General features: G+C 44.9%; 1 protein-coding gene across 29 annotated transcripts in view; it reads left to right on the top strand.

The window, feature by feature from the left end:
- SCEL (sciellin) overlaps positions 1-16,884 on the top strand; it is a 500,729-nt gene that overhangs the window by 60,866 nt on the left and 422,979 nt on the right. For all 29 annotated transcript variants that reach the window (XM_069640234.1, XM_069640237.1, XM_069640230.1 and 26 more), the window contains exon 2: positions 11,278-11,344. In XM_069640234.1, the coding sequence (XP_069496335.1) occupies positions 11,308-11,344 (37 nt within the window). In that variant the 5' untranslated portion in view covers positions 11,278-11,307. The remainder of the gene's footprint in view (positions 1-11,277; positions 11,345-16,884) is intronic.

Genomic DNA, 16,884 nt, shown 5'->3' with positions numbered 1-16,884 from the left:
CACAATGTAATCGGTATCCGTCAGGGGAAAGTTCTCAGGGTCCTCAAGGTGCTGGTAAAAATTACCAATTATTGGATCCCCCTTCTGAGCGGTAATCAAATCAGCATCAGGGGTCTCCTTACTCCATTGTACAATTGAAAGGTCGTTGTGAGCATTTGTCTGGGACCTAGTGATAGCAGTGACCTGGATTTCCCCCAACAGGGACTCAATCTCAATTAGATCCCCTTGGATGGCCCCGGTTTTGGCCAGCTGATCAGCTAAGTCATTTCCAGTTTTGTCTGGTCCCTCTACTTTGGAATGACCCTTGATCTTTTTCCAGTAGATGGTCATCCCATTCGATGTGACCAGATCATCAATGTTTTGGATCAACTTCCCATGTTTCAAGGGTTTGTTGTTAGCACATAACATGCCTCTGGTTTTCCAATTAACCAGGTGCTCCACGAACCCATTCCGTACATAATCCGAATCTGTGATTATGACCAGTTTGTGGAGTTGATGCTGGACAGCAGTGAGGATGGCCTGATGCACAGCCATCAATTCTGCCACCTGACTACTTCGGGGACCAATTTTGTATCCAGCGGAGGGTTCTGGGGACTCATTCACCCATGCATTCCCTACGCCGGCCACCAGTTCTTTCTCCCCGTTGTTGTCAACATGGTAAGAGCATCCATCCACATAGACAGTGGGCATTCCCTCACACTTGTCCTCTTCAAAGACTTTGTGTGGGGAATTAAGGTATGCCTCCATGTTGTCCTTGATTTTTAGACTTTCGTCCTCGAGACAGTTTTCTCTGGCACAATCATGCAAGTCAGCCAGACCTTGCGCGAGTGGACTCTTCTTGTTTTGGCCATATCTGACCTCCACAGGAAAGCCTTGCATTGACAGAATCCAGGAAGTAATTCGGGAATTACTCACATTTCCGGCCCGGATTCTGTCACTTTGGAGATATTGCAGAGGCTGGTGTGGAGTCTCCACTATGATGTGTTCCCCCTGGATAAACGGGCGGTAATTCTTCAATGCCCACACCGTTGCCAGGAGTGCCTTCTCACAATCGTTGAATTTTTCCTCCACAGAGGATAAAGTTTTGCTCGCATAGGAGATTACTTTATTGACCTTGTCATGCTTTTGATATAATACTGCCGTCAAGCACGTATTAGAGAACCCCGTCTCCAGGAAGAACTCCTTGTTTCTGACAGGGTAAGCTAGGCAGGGCGCTTGTGAGAGGCTTCTTTTGAGTTGTTTTACCGCCTCGGCTTGTTCTGGACCCCATTCCCACTTGACCCCCCCCTTCAGGAGATGAATCAGGGGTCTGGTGATCTCTGCGTAGCCCTCAATGAACTTTCTGCTGTAATTAGTCAGTCCAAGGAGGCTCCTTAGTTCCCGCAGAGTTGTGGGGTCTTTCAGTTTCTGAAGTGCTTCCACTTTCTTTTCCTGGGGACAGAGACCCTGAGGAGTAATCTCATGCCCCAAGAAATTAACACGGGTTCTACACCACTGTGCTTTCTGAAAGGAAAGTTTTGCTCCGGCGGCCCTCAACTGTGTCAGAACATAACGGATCTCCGCTATGTGTTCCTCAACAGTTGAGCTTTTGATGAGGACATCATCTACATAAGCCAGGTTACCCCTTGCACCCAGGTCGGGCATGGCCTTATGTAGGAAAATGTTGAATTCATTGCCGGAGTTGAGGTATCCGAAGGGAGTCCGGGTCCATGTGTACTGCTGGCCCCCAAAGGTAAAAGCCAATTTGTATTGGTCCTCCCTGCTGACAGGCACGGTCCAGTATCCATTGGTCAGGTCTATTGCAGTGAATACCTGTGACCCCTGAATCTGGGCCAGCCCTTGGTCAATGTAGGGAAGAGGCCATCGGGAAGTATGGACCCGTTTGTTGAGCTCCCTGAGGTCGGCGCAGAGTCTCCACTGGCCGTTTGGCTTCAATATTCCCAGCACCGGATTATTGAAGGTGCTGTGGACTGGACGGATTATTCCCCGGGACTCAAGGTTCTTAATTATTTCAGTAAGGGACTCCATTGATGCGAGAGGCAAGCGATATTGCTTCACAAACACAGGAGTCATGCCAGGGTCCGTGGGGATTGTTGTTGTGTGGATGTCAGTGCGACCACAGTCATATGAGTCTACCGCAAAGAGATCTTGGAAATCCAAGAAAACTTGTTTCAACTTTTGCTTTTGTTCCAGAGTCACACAGGCGTCAGCTAGGTTGACTCTCTCTTCCACCATCTGCCTGAAGCCTGGAAAGACTTCTGGTTTGGCTATCTCCGCGGCCTCCTCCAGCTGGGTGGAGAAGTCCCTGGTCAGAGTGCTGATTTGGACTGGAGGCTTCAGGTGGGAAAGGCAGCCCTCATGCACCTGGAAAATCACCTCATCCCTCCTGAAGTCACAAGTCACATCTTCCTTACCATAGGGGCAGGAAGTGTACACCAGGAAGTTCCCCCCATGCCGGGTAAACATCCTGTCTGGTGTTGTATGATCATCACTGTCACTGTCAAAAGAGTCCTTGGGGATTGGTCCTAACAGTTCATTTCTAAGATCAATGGAGAAATGTCGGTCATCAACCGCCATTCCAATAATGGTGCCTGCGGCTAGAGTAATACTCTTTAAGTCGCTGTTATCCACCTCTATTGGAATGGTGTCATGTTCTATGTTGACTAATGGAGTTGGGTTTACCCCCAACCCTTGCTGTTGGAGAGAAGCATTTAGATGTATGTAAGCATCAGGGTTTTTCAACTCTTGTCCCCTTTTAACTTTCACTTCCAGGGAGAATTGTCGGGTCCTTTCTGGGATGGTGACTTCCTCTTTAACCTGAATTCCAACTGCATAAGGTAGCAATTGAGCTGACCTAAATGCTTTTTCTGGATCATCAAAGCCCATGGGATTATCCGCTAATCGGGACCAAGCTTTGAAGTTTATTAGGTCCAAACTAATGGCAAAGCGATTGAGAATGTCACTGCCTAAGTAAAAGGCGGCAGGGACGTCTCGCACGACCCAACAATTGTGGACTATGCTCTTGTTGCCAATGGAGATTTTGAGCATACACCTGCTTGGCAGGAGATGTTTGGAATTAGGTGCTTCCAGGTCCATTTCCCATTTGTCTATCAGTTTGAAGGTGGGAATGGCTGGATCTTTTGGGAGTTGGCGAAACATGGCTTCGCTGATGAAGCTCTTACCGTTGTTCACACACACTCGAGCGAGAACAGAGTCCTTCCCATCATTTAACTGAACAGGGATGAACAACTGCTCTCCAATTTGCTGAATATCAGCCAGGCTCTGAGCTGATTTCACATCTTTCTGGACTATAGGAGTGGGAGTTTCAGATTGTGGATTGGTATAGAATTTCAGAGTGTTTCCTTCCAGCATGGAATACCACCTTAAACTGGAAGGAAGGTTGATTTTCAGAAATAGAGAGGACCCCCCATCACTAGGCTGTTGTCCTACTGCTATTACTGTCACGTCTGGAATTTGGCTATTCTGAAAGTGAAATTCTACTTGGTCAGATTTTTGTTCAACCATGTGGCAGGTGCCGTTTAAACTAACATGGTTGACACTCTGTTTTAATTTTATTGGTCGGCTAGTCTGGGTCCAGAGGACCTTGTTTACACAATCTATTAGGGGTGACAACCTTCTCAGGAGGTCATTCCCTAGTAAACAAGGGGTGCCCTCTGGGGTCACAACTATGACCGGGTGTTTCAACTTATGTCGCCCAATTTTAATGTCCAAATCTGCCGTCCCCTCGACGGGAATTTCCTTCCCGTCAAAGTTCTGCAGTTGTCCAGGAAGAGAGGTGAGAGGAATTTGGTAATTCTCTCCCCTTCCTGCATTCAGTTCATCAAAGGCCCTTCTGGACAGAAGGGTAGCTTGAGATCCAGTGTCCACCAGTGCTGAGATTGTACCCTGCCCCTGTACTTGTACCGGGGCATAATATCTTCCCTCCTTCTCCTCAAGGGGGCACAGATAATGTACATGTTTGGACAACTGGTGGGCTAACTTTCTGGTTTTGAACATCGCGAGAGAAGAATTTTGGGCAGAATTCTGTGGAGAGTCTTGGGAATCTGAAAGAAAAAGTTGGCAACTGGAGATCAGAGCCATTGTGGGTTCCCCTGGTTCCGGTTCTGGGCCGCCCCCCCCCTTTTGGAGGCAGTCACCAGGATGGGTTTGAACCAGGGGATTTTCTTGCGGTTGGTTCTGGGATGAGATGGTGGGCGGCGGTAGCTCAGTCTCCACATCTCCCCAGTCTGGATTTGCATCCCTAGGGACCCATTTTTCTTTGGGAGGAGTTCCCCCCTCTCTGAAGGAGAAGATCCTTTTCCCAGGATCCTCTGAGGATCCCTCTCCCTCAAATTGGAAGATCTGTACCTCCTCCTCAAACTGAGTCTGTTTGGGTCTTTTGTTTCTCCTACCCCCCCTCTGCTCCTTAGGAGGCAGACTTTCAGGGGCAAGAGATTTTGTTTCCGGTTCCTGGGTTTCCAGGGGCTGTTTACAAGTGAGGAAGGAAGCTTCCTCCAAGGCTTTACACCCCCCTTCCCTTTGTGCCTCCTCCCTGGGAACCGGTGAGTTATCGGGGTGCTGCCCCCGTCATTGTTCTGGAGCACCAGGTCCAGAGTTGGGTGCGTTCTGCGCCGGCACGCCCATCTGAGGGTTCTGCTGAGCCCTCAGTATGTGACCCATATCCCGCGCCATGTTTTGAACCTGGCGCTCTAACTGGGAAACCCGCTCAGGCTGATACGGGGCCCTGTTTTCTCCCCTGGGCTGATCCCGGGAAGGGTAGCTGTCCCTCCTCTGGTAATACCCCGGGTTGGGAAGATTTGGGTACCCCTCCACCCTTGGCCTCCCCTCTCCCGGATTCAGTGGTCTGGGCTCAGGGAATTGGGGAAAGAAGGATGGATGGTTTTGGGGCTGAAAGTCGGGTGGATATCTGGGGAAAAAGTTCTGCCCAGGGTTTGGTAAATTTCTGCCCTCCGGTGGGAAGTTAGGAGGGAAGTTCCCTGGGTTAGGTGCTTGGCTGGATCCCCCCCCTTGGGCTGGAGGAGTCCACACATAACCCAGGATGGGTCTGTTTCCCTTGTAACGGGGACTTACATAATCAGGAGAGCGAGGGACCCCATTTGTGGGGCTGCCTCCTTGGCTCCCTGCCTGTGACTGACCCGAGGACCTTCTGGGCCTAGCATTATTAGGTGCAGGTAGGTTTTTAGGCCCCCCCATCTCCAAATCCAAAACGGGGGTGACCTTTACCTCTGCCACCTTGGCAGCAGCAGGGGTGCTGTTGGCTTTGAGGTTTTTCTGGGCATTACTTTTGCTATCTACCGGTTTCTGCACCTCATAGATCCGGGTAGCCTGTTCAATGACCCAGTCTAAAGATCTTTTCTCGTGAAAATCCCTCACGAGCTGGGTCATGATATATTTGGGCAAGGCATGAAAAAATGTATTAACGAACTCTCTACTGTCTGTGCGCACCCTTCTGGTGGTCTGCGCAAAAGCACGCTTTAACTCCTGCACAAATTCTTGTGGGGCCTGATCCTCCCCACATTGCAAATTGTAGGCTGCCTTGCGAGCCTCTTGAGGATTTCTGTGAACAGAAAAATGTTTCAAGATGGCCGCCTTATAGGTGGACCATCTTAAATGATTTTGGTCCTCCAGCCCTGCAAAGAAACTGGAGTATTCCGGGGAGAAGGTCCACTTTACATACTGAATACAGCTTTGGCTGTCCTTCAAATGGAAAGTCTCCATCATTTGTTCAAACAACTCTAAGTGCTCCCAAACAGAATACTTAGCGTTCTTATGGTAAGGCGTGATGACGCTCCTGATCGCCTTAATCTGCTTTAAGGGGTCCTTCAGCAAGGCCCTTTTTGCCTTATTGGCCTTTTTGGTTCGGGTAACCCTTGTCCATTCGTCCTCGGACTCAGAGGCACTGCTCCCAGAGGTTCCCGTCTGTTCTTCCAGGTTTTCCCGGATTCTGCGAGCCTGGGAATGGCTGGCAGAATGTGGGGACCTGGTCTCCTGTGTCCTGCGCAGTTCAGAGGAGTCTTCAGATTCCTCCTTGCTGCCAGGATTTGATGGGTACCCCCTCCACTGACCTAACTGGGCAGAGGTTTTCAGGATGCCCTTAATGGGCCTACTCTCCTGGGGTTCCCCATTGAACTGTACTGTACTTGGGTGCCCATACCCGGATGCCCACCCCTCCATTCCTGAGTGGTACTGGCCTATGAGCCCCATACTCTTAGCTGGATAGTAATCTGCCATCCCTGTGGCCCTGTGCTCATGTGCGCCAGGGGACATGGGGGTGGTAGAGTCCAGGGACTGGGGGAGATGAAGGCCCCTGGTGTTAGGGCTCCTGCGGTTATGGTCAGGAGTCTCTCTTTCCCAGCGGACCTCATCTCTATCCGCCCCTGCTCCCTGTTGCAATGCAAGAGCCTGCATTTGTGCTTTCAGTTCCTCTGTTAAGGCCTTACTCGACTCTATCAGTTTCTCCTGCATCGCTACCTGTTGCTGGAGCCTCTCATTGTGCTGGCAGAGAGCCTCATTTTCCCTCTGTGCTTCCTGGTTGGTCCTGGAGAACTGGGCCAGTCTTTGCTGCAGGAGGGTTACCTCCTGAGCTGTGTCCCTATTGGCCTGCTCCTTTCTTGCTAGAGCATCCTCCACCCTCCTGGTGTGCTCTAGCAAGTTCCGGTGTTCTTTTTGGAGGTCACCCAGTCCCTGGTGGGTCAGGTGATTTTCTTCCATTTTTCTTTTTAAATGGCAGACTTCCTGGCCTAAGGTATCCCTTTCCTGTCTGAGAGCCTGCATCTGTGCTGCCAGGTCGTCCCTTTGCCTTTGGAAGGCACCAGCATTCTGGCGCTCCTGATCAAACTCTGCCTGGGTGTCCAGGTCTTTCAGAATTAGTTTATTGCTCTCTGCCTTCTCTCTATCTAGGTGGCTTTGCAGGGTGACTACCTGCTCAGCACATGCCCTATTGAAGTCTAGCTGTTGCTCCAGCTTTTTCTGGCTTTGCAGTAGGGAGTCCAAACCTTCTTGGTGTTCTTTCTGCAAGGCCAGAAATCTGGTATCCTGTTCTGACTTTTCCTTTTGCAGCACATCCATATCCTCCTTTATTTTAGTGATGTACAGTCTGCTGTCATTTTCTGACTCCTGGCTCCTCTGCAGCCTCTGCTCAGAAGAGACCAGGTCAGATTGGACCTTCTCTAACACCATCTGTTGCCTATTTGCCAGATTTTGGCTTTCAGCACATCTATCCTGCATGTCTCCCATATATAGGTACGGGTATGCTGCTATCCTGGCAATCTTATTGTGTTCCTCTTTGGCTTTAGGAGCCATATATAGTTCACTCAGGGCCACATGTAAGGGACCCTGATCCCTCCATATATCTGACCCTGTTTCCGTGACCTGTTGCATGATGGCCTGCAACCAGACTGTTTGGTCGTGGTGAGTCCACTCACCTCTCACAAATAACTTATGTAAGAAGTGCTCTCTAGCTATTTTCATGTCTACTAAGGTCGTCATTCTAGAGATTGGTCTCTGTCCTGACTTACAGAAGTTAGTATTTTATTTTTGCAGAACAGAACTTTTCTTGGAGTGTCCCTTTTGAGGAATGCTTCACAGCGTTATGCAGCGTGGTGATCCGACCGGATGTATGTATCCCGTCAGTTAGCACACTGTATTAAGCTGCACAAGTGGTAAATCTAACCCAACATCCCGGACGAGCCCCCAATTTGTAAGAGGATTCAATTCAACACTACAGCTAAGTCAATGCCTAGTCTGGGATACTGAATGGAAACCCTTATTGATATATCTTTATGTCCAGTTCATGCGTTCTGGATGACTACCCCTATATAACACCCCTCTCTTTGAATAACCCTGACCCCACTGAGCCAAGAAGTAGTTCTGTTTTGCAAGTTAAAAGGTTTAATTGATAATTTAAACAATATATATATATATCACGCTTTATAATAAATTAATAATTGAATAGCACACTTAATCTGATATGATAAAGATTAACAACGGAGAATCTGGCACTAACACGCTTCTCTATAATCAATAAGGAGTTGACATGAAATGGATAAGGTAGCACACAGGTGAATAGGAACAAAAGAAGAAGGTGGTACAAAATGCTTTATAGAGTTCAAATGGATGCAAGGTTGAATGAATGAAATGCAGTATAGAAATACTCAATATGATTTCAACAAAACAATGTAATCACTTTTCTCTGGCAATCCCCTCCCCCCCTTGATGCAATGCAAGGAAATGGAAGGAAGCACACAGTTCTCAGAAATGCAATCAAATGTGATTCAGTTCACCCCAGCAAGCTTAGACAACAGAAAACAGATAGGAGTTTTGAAAACACAGGCAAAATGCTTTGATATGTGCTAGCAATGGATGAGAAATATGCTGGAAATGCTTTTAATTCCCTTTCAGAGGTTCAGGGTGAGTGGTATCTAGTTAATATTAGTCCAGTCTCACACTAGCAATGATGCAGGGATAGTTAGCAGGTTAAACGAATTTCTGGCAAATGGAAGGCAAGCAGCAGCTGATTTTACATGTGGAGAAATTTGCAAATCGCGGTAAAATTCGCGGATGCGTGTTCCGCGATTGCGGTAAAACTATAGGGGGTAGGAATGCGGTTCTAGGTTCGTAGGAAAGCCACGATTCTAAGCTTTCAGATAAAAGTTATTGCAAGTCTCTAGCACAAACGGTTGCGGAGATATGAGCGATTTTGTGAAGGTCGTTTTTCAGATTTGAAATTTTAAAAGCTCAAAATGACACGTGCAGCTTGCAACTAGAAAATGACAAGTGACAGCTTTGCAAAGGGCAGGTGACAGTTAGGAGACAGTTCTACTTAGATTAAAATAGGATTGAATTATATTATTTTAACTAAGAGATTGGTTCTGCACAGTTTTGCTATGTACTCACACTATATTCTTGAGTGAAATGGGCCTCGCCATGGATCTGGTCAGGTTTTAAACTCGCCTCTGGTCTCTGCACTTCACAGTGATCTGGGTCAGCTCTCTCTGGTTCTCTGGTCTGGGTCTCTAGTTCTGGATAGATTGAATTCTCTAGTTTGGCTCTCTGGAGGTTTGATGGAGGTAAAGTATGGATTTTTCCGGCAGAGCTTCCAGCGGCAGATGGATTTGAAAGTCCCTATCTGTCCTGACTCTCTGCTTTTATGTGTTTAGAATGTGGGTGTGTGTGTTTGGTCATAACTAAACCCGCCCCTCTCACTTGTCATTGGTCAAATTTCCATTCCCCACTTGATTGGGGAATGAACTGTGAGTCAGAGGGATGTCATTTTATGGCTTGCAGATAGGACACTCCTCTGTCAGATTGCACACATTCTATATTTGATAATAAAAGACATATTTCACAGTTACACAGTTGCTTGAAATTACATATACATGGTGTGGCTGAATTTAGCCATGTCTCTGTCCAAATCTGCTGTTTCTAAGAGCTTGCATTCAGAAATGGCACATAATTGACTTTTTAACTGATTTTTCAATTTCTGACATTGACCCAACTTTACATACATGTGCGCAGGGAGTATGGACATTAACTGATGAAGTTTCAGATTTTTAACATGCATACATTTAGAGTAATATCCACTTTTCCGCTAAAACCCCCCTGAACATACCACCGGTTCTAAAAACCTCTTAAACTGTGGGCAGAAAAATCACAAGAATTATGGTATCATTTATAAAATTTTCACATGTCCGCTCTATGAATGATCCATCTTTTTAAAGTTATGTTCTGGCTCCAAAGGGGTGTGGTTTCCTCTCAGCCCAAGGTAGAAATACTGGTTTATCCAGTTCTGCCAAGCCAGCTTGCTCTCACAGGCAGTGCCCCTCCCAGCTTCTGCCAAGAGGAAGCTACATTTTACGACTGCTGTAATAAAACCTTTGCCTGAGTCAGGCCAGGCTTTGTTCAGAGATCCTGTAGAGCACAGGTAATTCAATTATCAGATAGATGGCATATCCTTAGTGTTGCCAGCAAAAGGCAGATAGCCTGGGAACACAGCTGTGACTCAAGTTTCACTCCTGATGGGGGTAGCTGTCAAGCAAAATCGAGTTCCTTAAGCCAGACTTTCAGCTAACTGTCATGTTTTTTTTTTGTTGCTTTTTAACTTAACTTGCAATTTTACACATGCAGCTAGAATGCTGATTCTAAGTGCAAAACTATGACATTTCAACAGTTACAAAGGCATGTGACACCAAACATAGGTCACTCATTTAATCTAAACATTTTCGATTTTAGTATCTTTAAATCCAGTGCAACTTAAACTGCTGCAATCCACAGCTCAGCCAGTCTTGTTATAAACCTTCAAGTCACTTCAGAATATCACTTTACATTGTATCCACCTCTCAGTAAGTCTTTCTTTAGCCTGCTTTGGGTTCATTCAGTTTTACACAAAAAAGTAAAATCTGGCGTGGTTTTAAAATGCCGGCTTTTGGATAGTGGTGAGTACTGGTACTGCACCCATTTTTGAGATTTAAGAAATGAATTCCCCACCATTCTAGGTTGCATTTGGCAATCAGCATTGCCATTCCCAATGGTTTCAGACTACTGTGCGGGTAGTCCAATGGTGGTTTTAAAGCGCTTTGAAGCTAACCGGCGCTACTGTTTTTCCTTTGGCAACCCATTTCCCTCATGGCAACCCGGCCTTTCATTCTCGCACTGGTGGGTGGCAAGTGAGGCAACCATTTCGGTGTGCGCACAAACTGCGCAGCTTTCCTGGATTTCGGCGCACATGTGGGTTTTCCGCCATCTTGAATTTTCTAAGCCCACAGCACCAAATGTTGTGGCATGATAGCTTAAACGTGGGTCAGGACACCCAACAGTGGCCACCATCATTGGAAAGGAAGAGGGGGCCCCTGCTGGACTTCCAATGGCCAAAAAAGCTATTTCCAGGAAGGATATTTTAATTGAATATTTTATTTACAGCAAACATTCATTGTGCACTTGTGAAGGCACTGTATTCTCCAGAAATTGATCTCCAGAAATGCAGGCCATTCTCGGTAATAATGGGCTGCTGCCCTCATTAAAGGCCCTTTCTGTGGGCATTGGGACTTTACCACCGAGTAAGGCCCTCAAATCTTCTCATTTTTGGTTGATTAATGGGTTGTGTCTCAATTCAACTCTTTTGCAGGCAGTTATTTTCATGTACAGTTCCTATGTTTATGATAGTGGCACATTGTAGCACTATAACGTAACAATCAGTGTGCCGATTTTCATTGTATTATTTATTTACACTGATCAATTTTCTTTCATATTTGTTTCTAGATCTTAAACAAGAAATAGCTGCTGCTCAAGATGTCCTCTTTTGGCGTGAAAAAGCCTTCTGGAAATGGTAATTCTACTGAAGCTTCTATCACAGAAAAGCATGTACTTCCCTTGTGTGCTTGGATCCTTGAGTACTTGAGTATGGGCTTGAAGGAACCAGGGACCACCCTTGGCTCATGAGGAGATTACAGCCCTGCTTTAGCTCATAACCTTCATTAGGACACAGAGATCGTTCTTGACCTCCTCTGATCCAATCAGAATGTTTAGAGTGCAGTCAATAATTACTGGTATTGATTGCGTTCTTCTATAGCAAACAGGAAAAAAACAATGCAAATTCCATGTAAGTTTAAAAAAAAGAAACTTTCTTTGTGAGGCTTTTTTTCTGCAACATGCTATTTATCACAGGAAAGAGAAAGCTAAAATATTGGAAACTGCTTTAACCTTCTTACAGAGAATCCTTTTGCTTTTACATGACACCTAATGAATACTCATGTTAAATATGTTCCAATTCAACCAAGTTGCAATTAAAATACTTGTTATTAATATTTAAACACTATAAAAACACACGTGATTTACTTACTCAGTTTGCCTATTACTTTACTTACTCTTAAAGGAGTTTTTACTTAACAGCAAAACTCAAAAACTTGTATTGCTACTTCTGCCATGCTCTACTAGCCTTATGGACCATGGGAGGGGTGTCATTATACTGTGGGATAATAACTCTAACCCAACTTATGTCCTGAGTCAAAACTTGGTGGCGGGTCAATATCCGGCGATAACAACCTTTCCATTGGTCCATAAGGCTATAGTCATGCATTAATGTTGGTGAAAATAAAGAACTGAGACTGCATCCATAAGTACAGGATAAGTACAGATTTGGGTATGATGCTTTAAATGGAATCAAAGCAGATCTAGGGCTGGGGCAAGAGCTAGAGCGTTATCATCTCGGAAGATCTCAACGTTTCTTTCCGGCTATTGGGAGATGCAGGCGGATATTGTGCCGCAGAGGGAGCAAAGTGTCTGAACAGCCGGAGGACTGAAGTATTGTTACATCTGTCCCACATGGTTGACAAAATCCCATTAAGTATTACATTCAGCTCCGGGGACCTATTTTTGGAGACAAAATAAGCTGATTGAAAGCTACTCAAGCCTGGTGATAAGAGATATGTACATTAAGCTTGTATGGACTGGAGGAAAGGATGGGGAGATGGATATGAAAGAAACATTCTAATTCTTAGGGGGAATAAGTAGTATCAAAAAGGCAAGCATACATTTTTCGGCAAGGCGATTTTGGTTTATGGTACAAGATTAAAGAGGGCAAGATTGGAAGTTCCATTATTGCAAATTGCTCCATGCAAAGGGTAATAAAGGCGTGGAGTTGCAACCATGCGGATGCAGGGCGCACAGAAGAGGGGCACAAGGGTGGGAGTCAGGACGTAGCACCATGACAGATGGGCATGTTTTAAAGACCAGGGACTGGACAGTTCTAGCTTACACTCTTATGCGAGTCTGAGAAATTTTATAACATGTTCAGTTATTTTCCACTGCACAGACATCAGTGGTTTCAAAACCTCTGATTCACTGAAATGGTGTCATACCTGTGAATTACAGACCTGTTTGACATAGCTCCTATTTAACATGCACTATATCATGGCTGTGTTTTAAGTTTTCAGACCTTTAGTTAAGCCTAATGTAAACATAAGGAGTACATTATTAATCAATAATGCCATATGGCGGTTCTGATGACATTTACAAATCACTAGGTTTTCAGCGTCATGTTTTATAATGATGTCTGTCACTACAACTCCTAAATAGCAGTATCGAGCCATAATACGTTATCAAATGTACCCTATATATTTATTTTGACACCCATTGCCACATTTCTATAACTCATAACTCTATCACATTATAATCTCTACGGGGAACCGAGGTGTTTGAATAAGCTGATTATCAGTACATTATGAAAATTAGAACACATGGAGCATAGAGATTGTGCGCTAATTATGCTGTTAATGTAAAAAGCATTCGAGCAAATGATTTGTTCTCCAGTCCATTCTTCATAAACAAAGGGTGGGACATAACCTGTGCCCCCATAGCTCGGAATCATTGTCCTCATTATTGACCGTGTTCCATCAAAAAAAAGAACTGTTGGCTCAATTTGATATCACTTGAGCAGAAAACATGGACCCAACATCAGTGCTCGAAGTGAGCAGGAACGGTCGGGAGTGGTGTTCCCCTACTTATTCTTTTTCTGTTTACCATTCCTCTTCTTTTTACGACCATATGCACCATTCTACACAGAGGATCTGTGCATTCATGTCTATGTGCAAGAGTAAAGTTGTAATCAGAGCCTTAGTTACAAGTCACTTAGAGTATTGCAACACCCCGGCCGCAACGCCTTGTCACATGTTGCACTATGCTTCCGCCTACCCCCTCCCCTGCTGAGACCACAGTTCCACTACCTTTTTCGGTACACTTCTACCTTTGAGCCAAATGGAATCACATCAGTTTTTGTCCCAGTTTTAATTTCATGTAATATTCACGTGCGCACCTGAGCGAAGTCCCGCGAAGTACCACTTTGCCGCTCTCCCTGCTGGTTTGGAATCTTGTTTGGAACTGTACTGCTGAGCAACACGCTCAAGAAAGCCTTTAATAAGGCTGTTACTACTTAAATATTATGCTCCGCCCCTTTTTTTGGCGTGAACCTATTTAATCTGGCACGCGAGCACACCAGCGTGCGCGCACCTGAGCGAGGTACTGAGAAGTACCGCTTTGCTGCTCTCCCTGCAAGTTTGGAATCTTGTTTGGAACTGTACTGCTGAGCAACATGGTATTTTACTCTTCACAGCATCAAGATCTACTCTGCCTTGGTGTATACCTGTGGATTGAATCTAAGCTTCTTTTCTTTTCTCATTTTACAGCTCAAGAAAGCCTATAATATGGCTGTTACTACTTAAATATTAGGCTCTGCCCCTTTTTTGGCGTGGACCTATTTAATCTGGCACACGCACGCACTAGCGCGTGCACACCTGAGCGAAGTACCGAGAAGTACTGCTTTGCTGCTTCGCCGCAGCGACGCGAGCGGCGCAGGCTTTCTCTCACTCGGTACTTTTGCTTTGTACATCTCAGAGTGGCTGAGGTTTGTGCTCTTTTTTGTTATTTACGTTGTTGTTTGCTTTGAATTACATCTGTTATACCTGCACTGTGAGCGCATACTGTAGTGCTCTAGTTTCTTTAGTATAGTGTGAGAAACTTTCAAATGAAACACAGCCTTTACATGCTGCGAACAAGCATGCCGCCTCTTTACTGTGAAAGTCAGGATGAAAATAGCAAACAGCCTAAAGCTGTCCCCAGTTTCTCCACACCACGACAAGTGTGCTCTACCCCGAATGCTCGTTTCAAAGCAAGGAAGCAGGTGATCCAATGCACAAGGGACACAAAAGATTCTGCTGTGCGTGATATATGTTTTTTCTATCCTGAGTGTGCATTGAAATTACAGGCTTCAAAGAGTGTTGTGGCTGCTTGTCAGTCCCATCCTAATATGGATATTAAGAGCAAGTCCACCCAGTGCACTATCACTAATGTCTCCCTTTCCGACAGTACTGTCCTGAGAGGAGACTCTATAGTCATGGTTTCCCAGAATAAAAACACAGCTGTCTCTACAGTTTCTGATGAGGTTGCAGTCATCAATTTACCTTCTCCAGGGTCAAACTTCACTGTGCAGGAGATGATTGAAAACCTGTCCTTTTCGCCTAAGATGTTTGCGAATGCTAACCTCACGAAATCAAACATAACCTCTTCCTTTCTTGCTCCCCCTCCCCGAAAATGTAATACCACAGAAAATCGTCCAAACACTCAAAGCATACCAAAAGTGGTCGAACTCACACTAGAAGCAATGAACCTTACAATGAAAACCATTACCCAACTCTTCAATACGTTAAATATGAAATTAGATGCTCAAAGTGCACAACTAATTTCCATTATTGCTTGGCAATTGAAGCAAGACCTACTCTTGGACCAAAAGGGTTCTCATTCAGTTGAACCAACTTTGCGCAATAATATCCCTATCTCATTAGTTGACAGAAGCTCATCTCCTATAAAATCCTTAACTTCAACCATTGCAATAAACACTTCCTTTGCAACAATGGAAAAATATTCTTTGGTCATGCTCCCTTTGGTCCCATGTTCGCTGCCGCAAACGAATACAACGACTGCGGTCAATCCTGGTTTAACCTCCTCCCTACCTTACATTGGTCAAATCATTACGGAACAAATATCCTGTAAAGATAACTGTGCTGTAGCTCTTGTCAGCTCGAATAGTAAATTATCAGAACAGGAACCATATACCATCTTTTGTACAAAAAAACTCCATTAAGTAAAAAAATCATTCTCTCTGAAGAGAAAAAATCAAAAAACACAAAAACGAACAAAGAAACTTCAACAGCAGGCTCAAAGTAATTTATTAAAACGTTAACCGTTCCACCTAAGAACAAACATCTAGCCTCTATGGCTGTAACCAAAAAATATATTCAATTGAACCAAGCTCGTAAATTAAAACTTGCAACTGCAAACAGTACCTCTTCATCCATAACGCCCTATGCACTGCTGGATAACTTAGTTCATGCTGTCCAGAATCATGAAAATTTGCAATCAACATTGGAAGCTAAGAACATAAAAGCTATGATATCTGTTGACACTGATCAGGCACTGTTGAATAACCCAAATGTTACAGCTGAGAAGACTAATAATCCATGTCCAGCTCTAGCATCTCAGACTATCAAAGCTTCTATACCTGCTGACAACCATCAAGCTGTACAAGATGCAAGGAGACAGGAGATTAGGAAAGAAGTTGATGCGTATATGAGTAGATTTTCTACTGCCCCATTATTACAAGCTCCAGAGCTAATTCCCAATGTACCATCTCCTTTGATAAACCTTGACCCTGTAAATAAATCCTATGTAAAAGTTCAGCCTAGCAAAGGCGGCTTGGATTTGGTTTCTCAACCCCCTCACTCTTCGCATGACGCTGAAATAGCCTTATTGTTACAATCACTTTTACCTTCAAAACAAAATAAGGCTATAGCTCCCATAGCTTCTAATCCCCAAAAAATGATCCATAATCCAGAGCCAATCACTAATGTAAAACTTTGTATTAAGAACTCCACAGCGTTAATTCTTGGCTGTCGACCTTTACCCTACCCACAATGTGTCCTTAACAGACGCAGTGTTTTAGAATTGTTTTCAGATATCCCATTATTGGAGGACATCAGTACCGCAGATATTGAACAAGTTGAATTCTTTAATGACTCTACATTGAGCACGGGTTGTTTGTGGCTCAGCTCACGAGTTGTTCGGAATCTTATCTGGGAAGCTAAAGATCAGCTCCTAGTTATGGGGTTTTTGATTCTGTTGGGTCCTTCCGAAACCAATAATGAACAACCACAAGCGGGTCTGTGGGGTGATGCGACGGCAAAACAACTTGGCAAACTTCTTTAGAAAGAACAGCAGAACAGGCTACTTTGAAATGCATTTGTAATTGCGATTGCAGAAGTTAACTAGAGTGTATTAACATAAAAGTGCGCTTTATAACGCTCACCTCTTGGAACA

The sequence above is a fragment of the Ambystoma mexicanum genome, chromosome 7q (assembly GCF_040938575.1).
Source record: "Ambystoma mexicanum isolate Mex_15411 chromosome 7q, UKY_AmexF1_1, whole genome shotgun sequence".
Lineage (NCBI taxonomy): Eukaryota > Metazoa > Chordata > Amphibia > Caudata > Ambystomatidae > Ambystoma > Ambystoma mexicanum.
The sequence above is the reverse complement of the archived record's forward strand: the minus strand, read 5'-3'. Positions and strand labels throughout refer to the sequence as shown.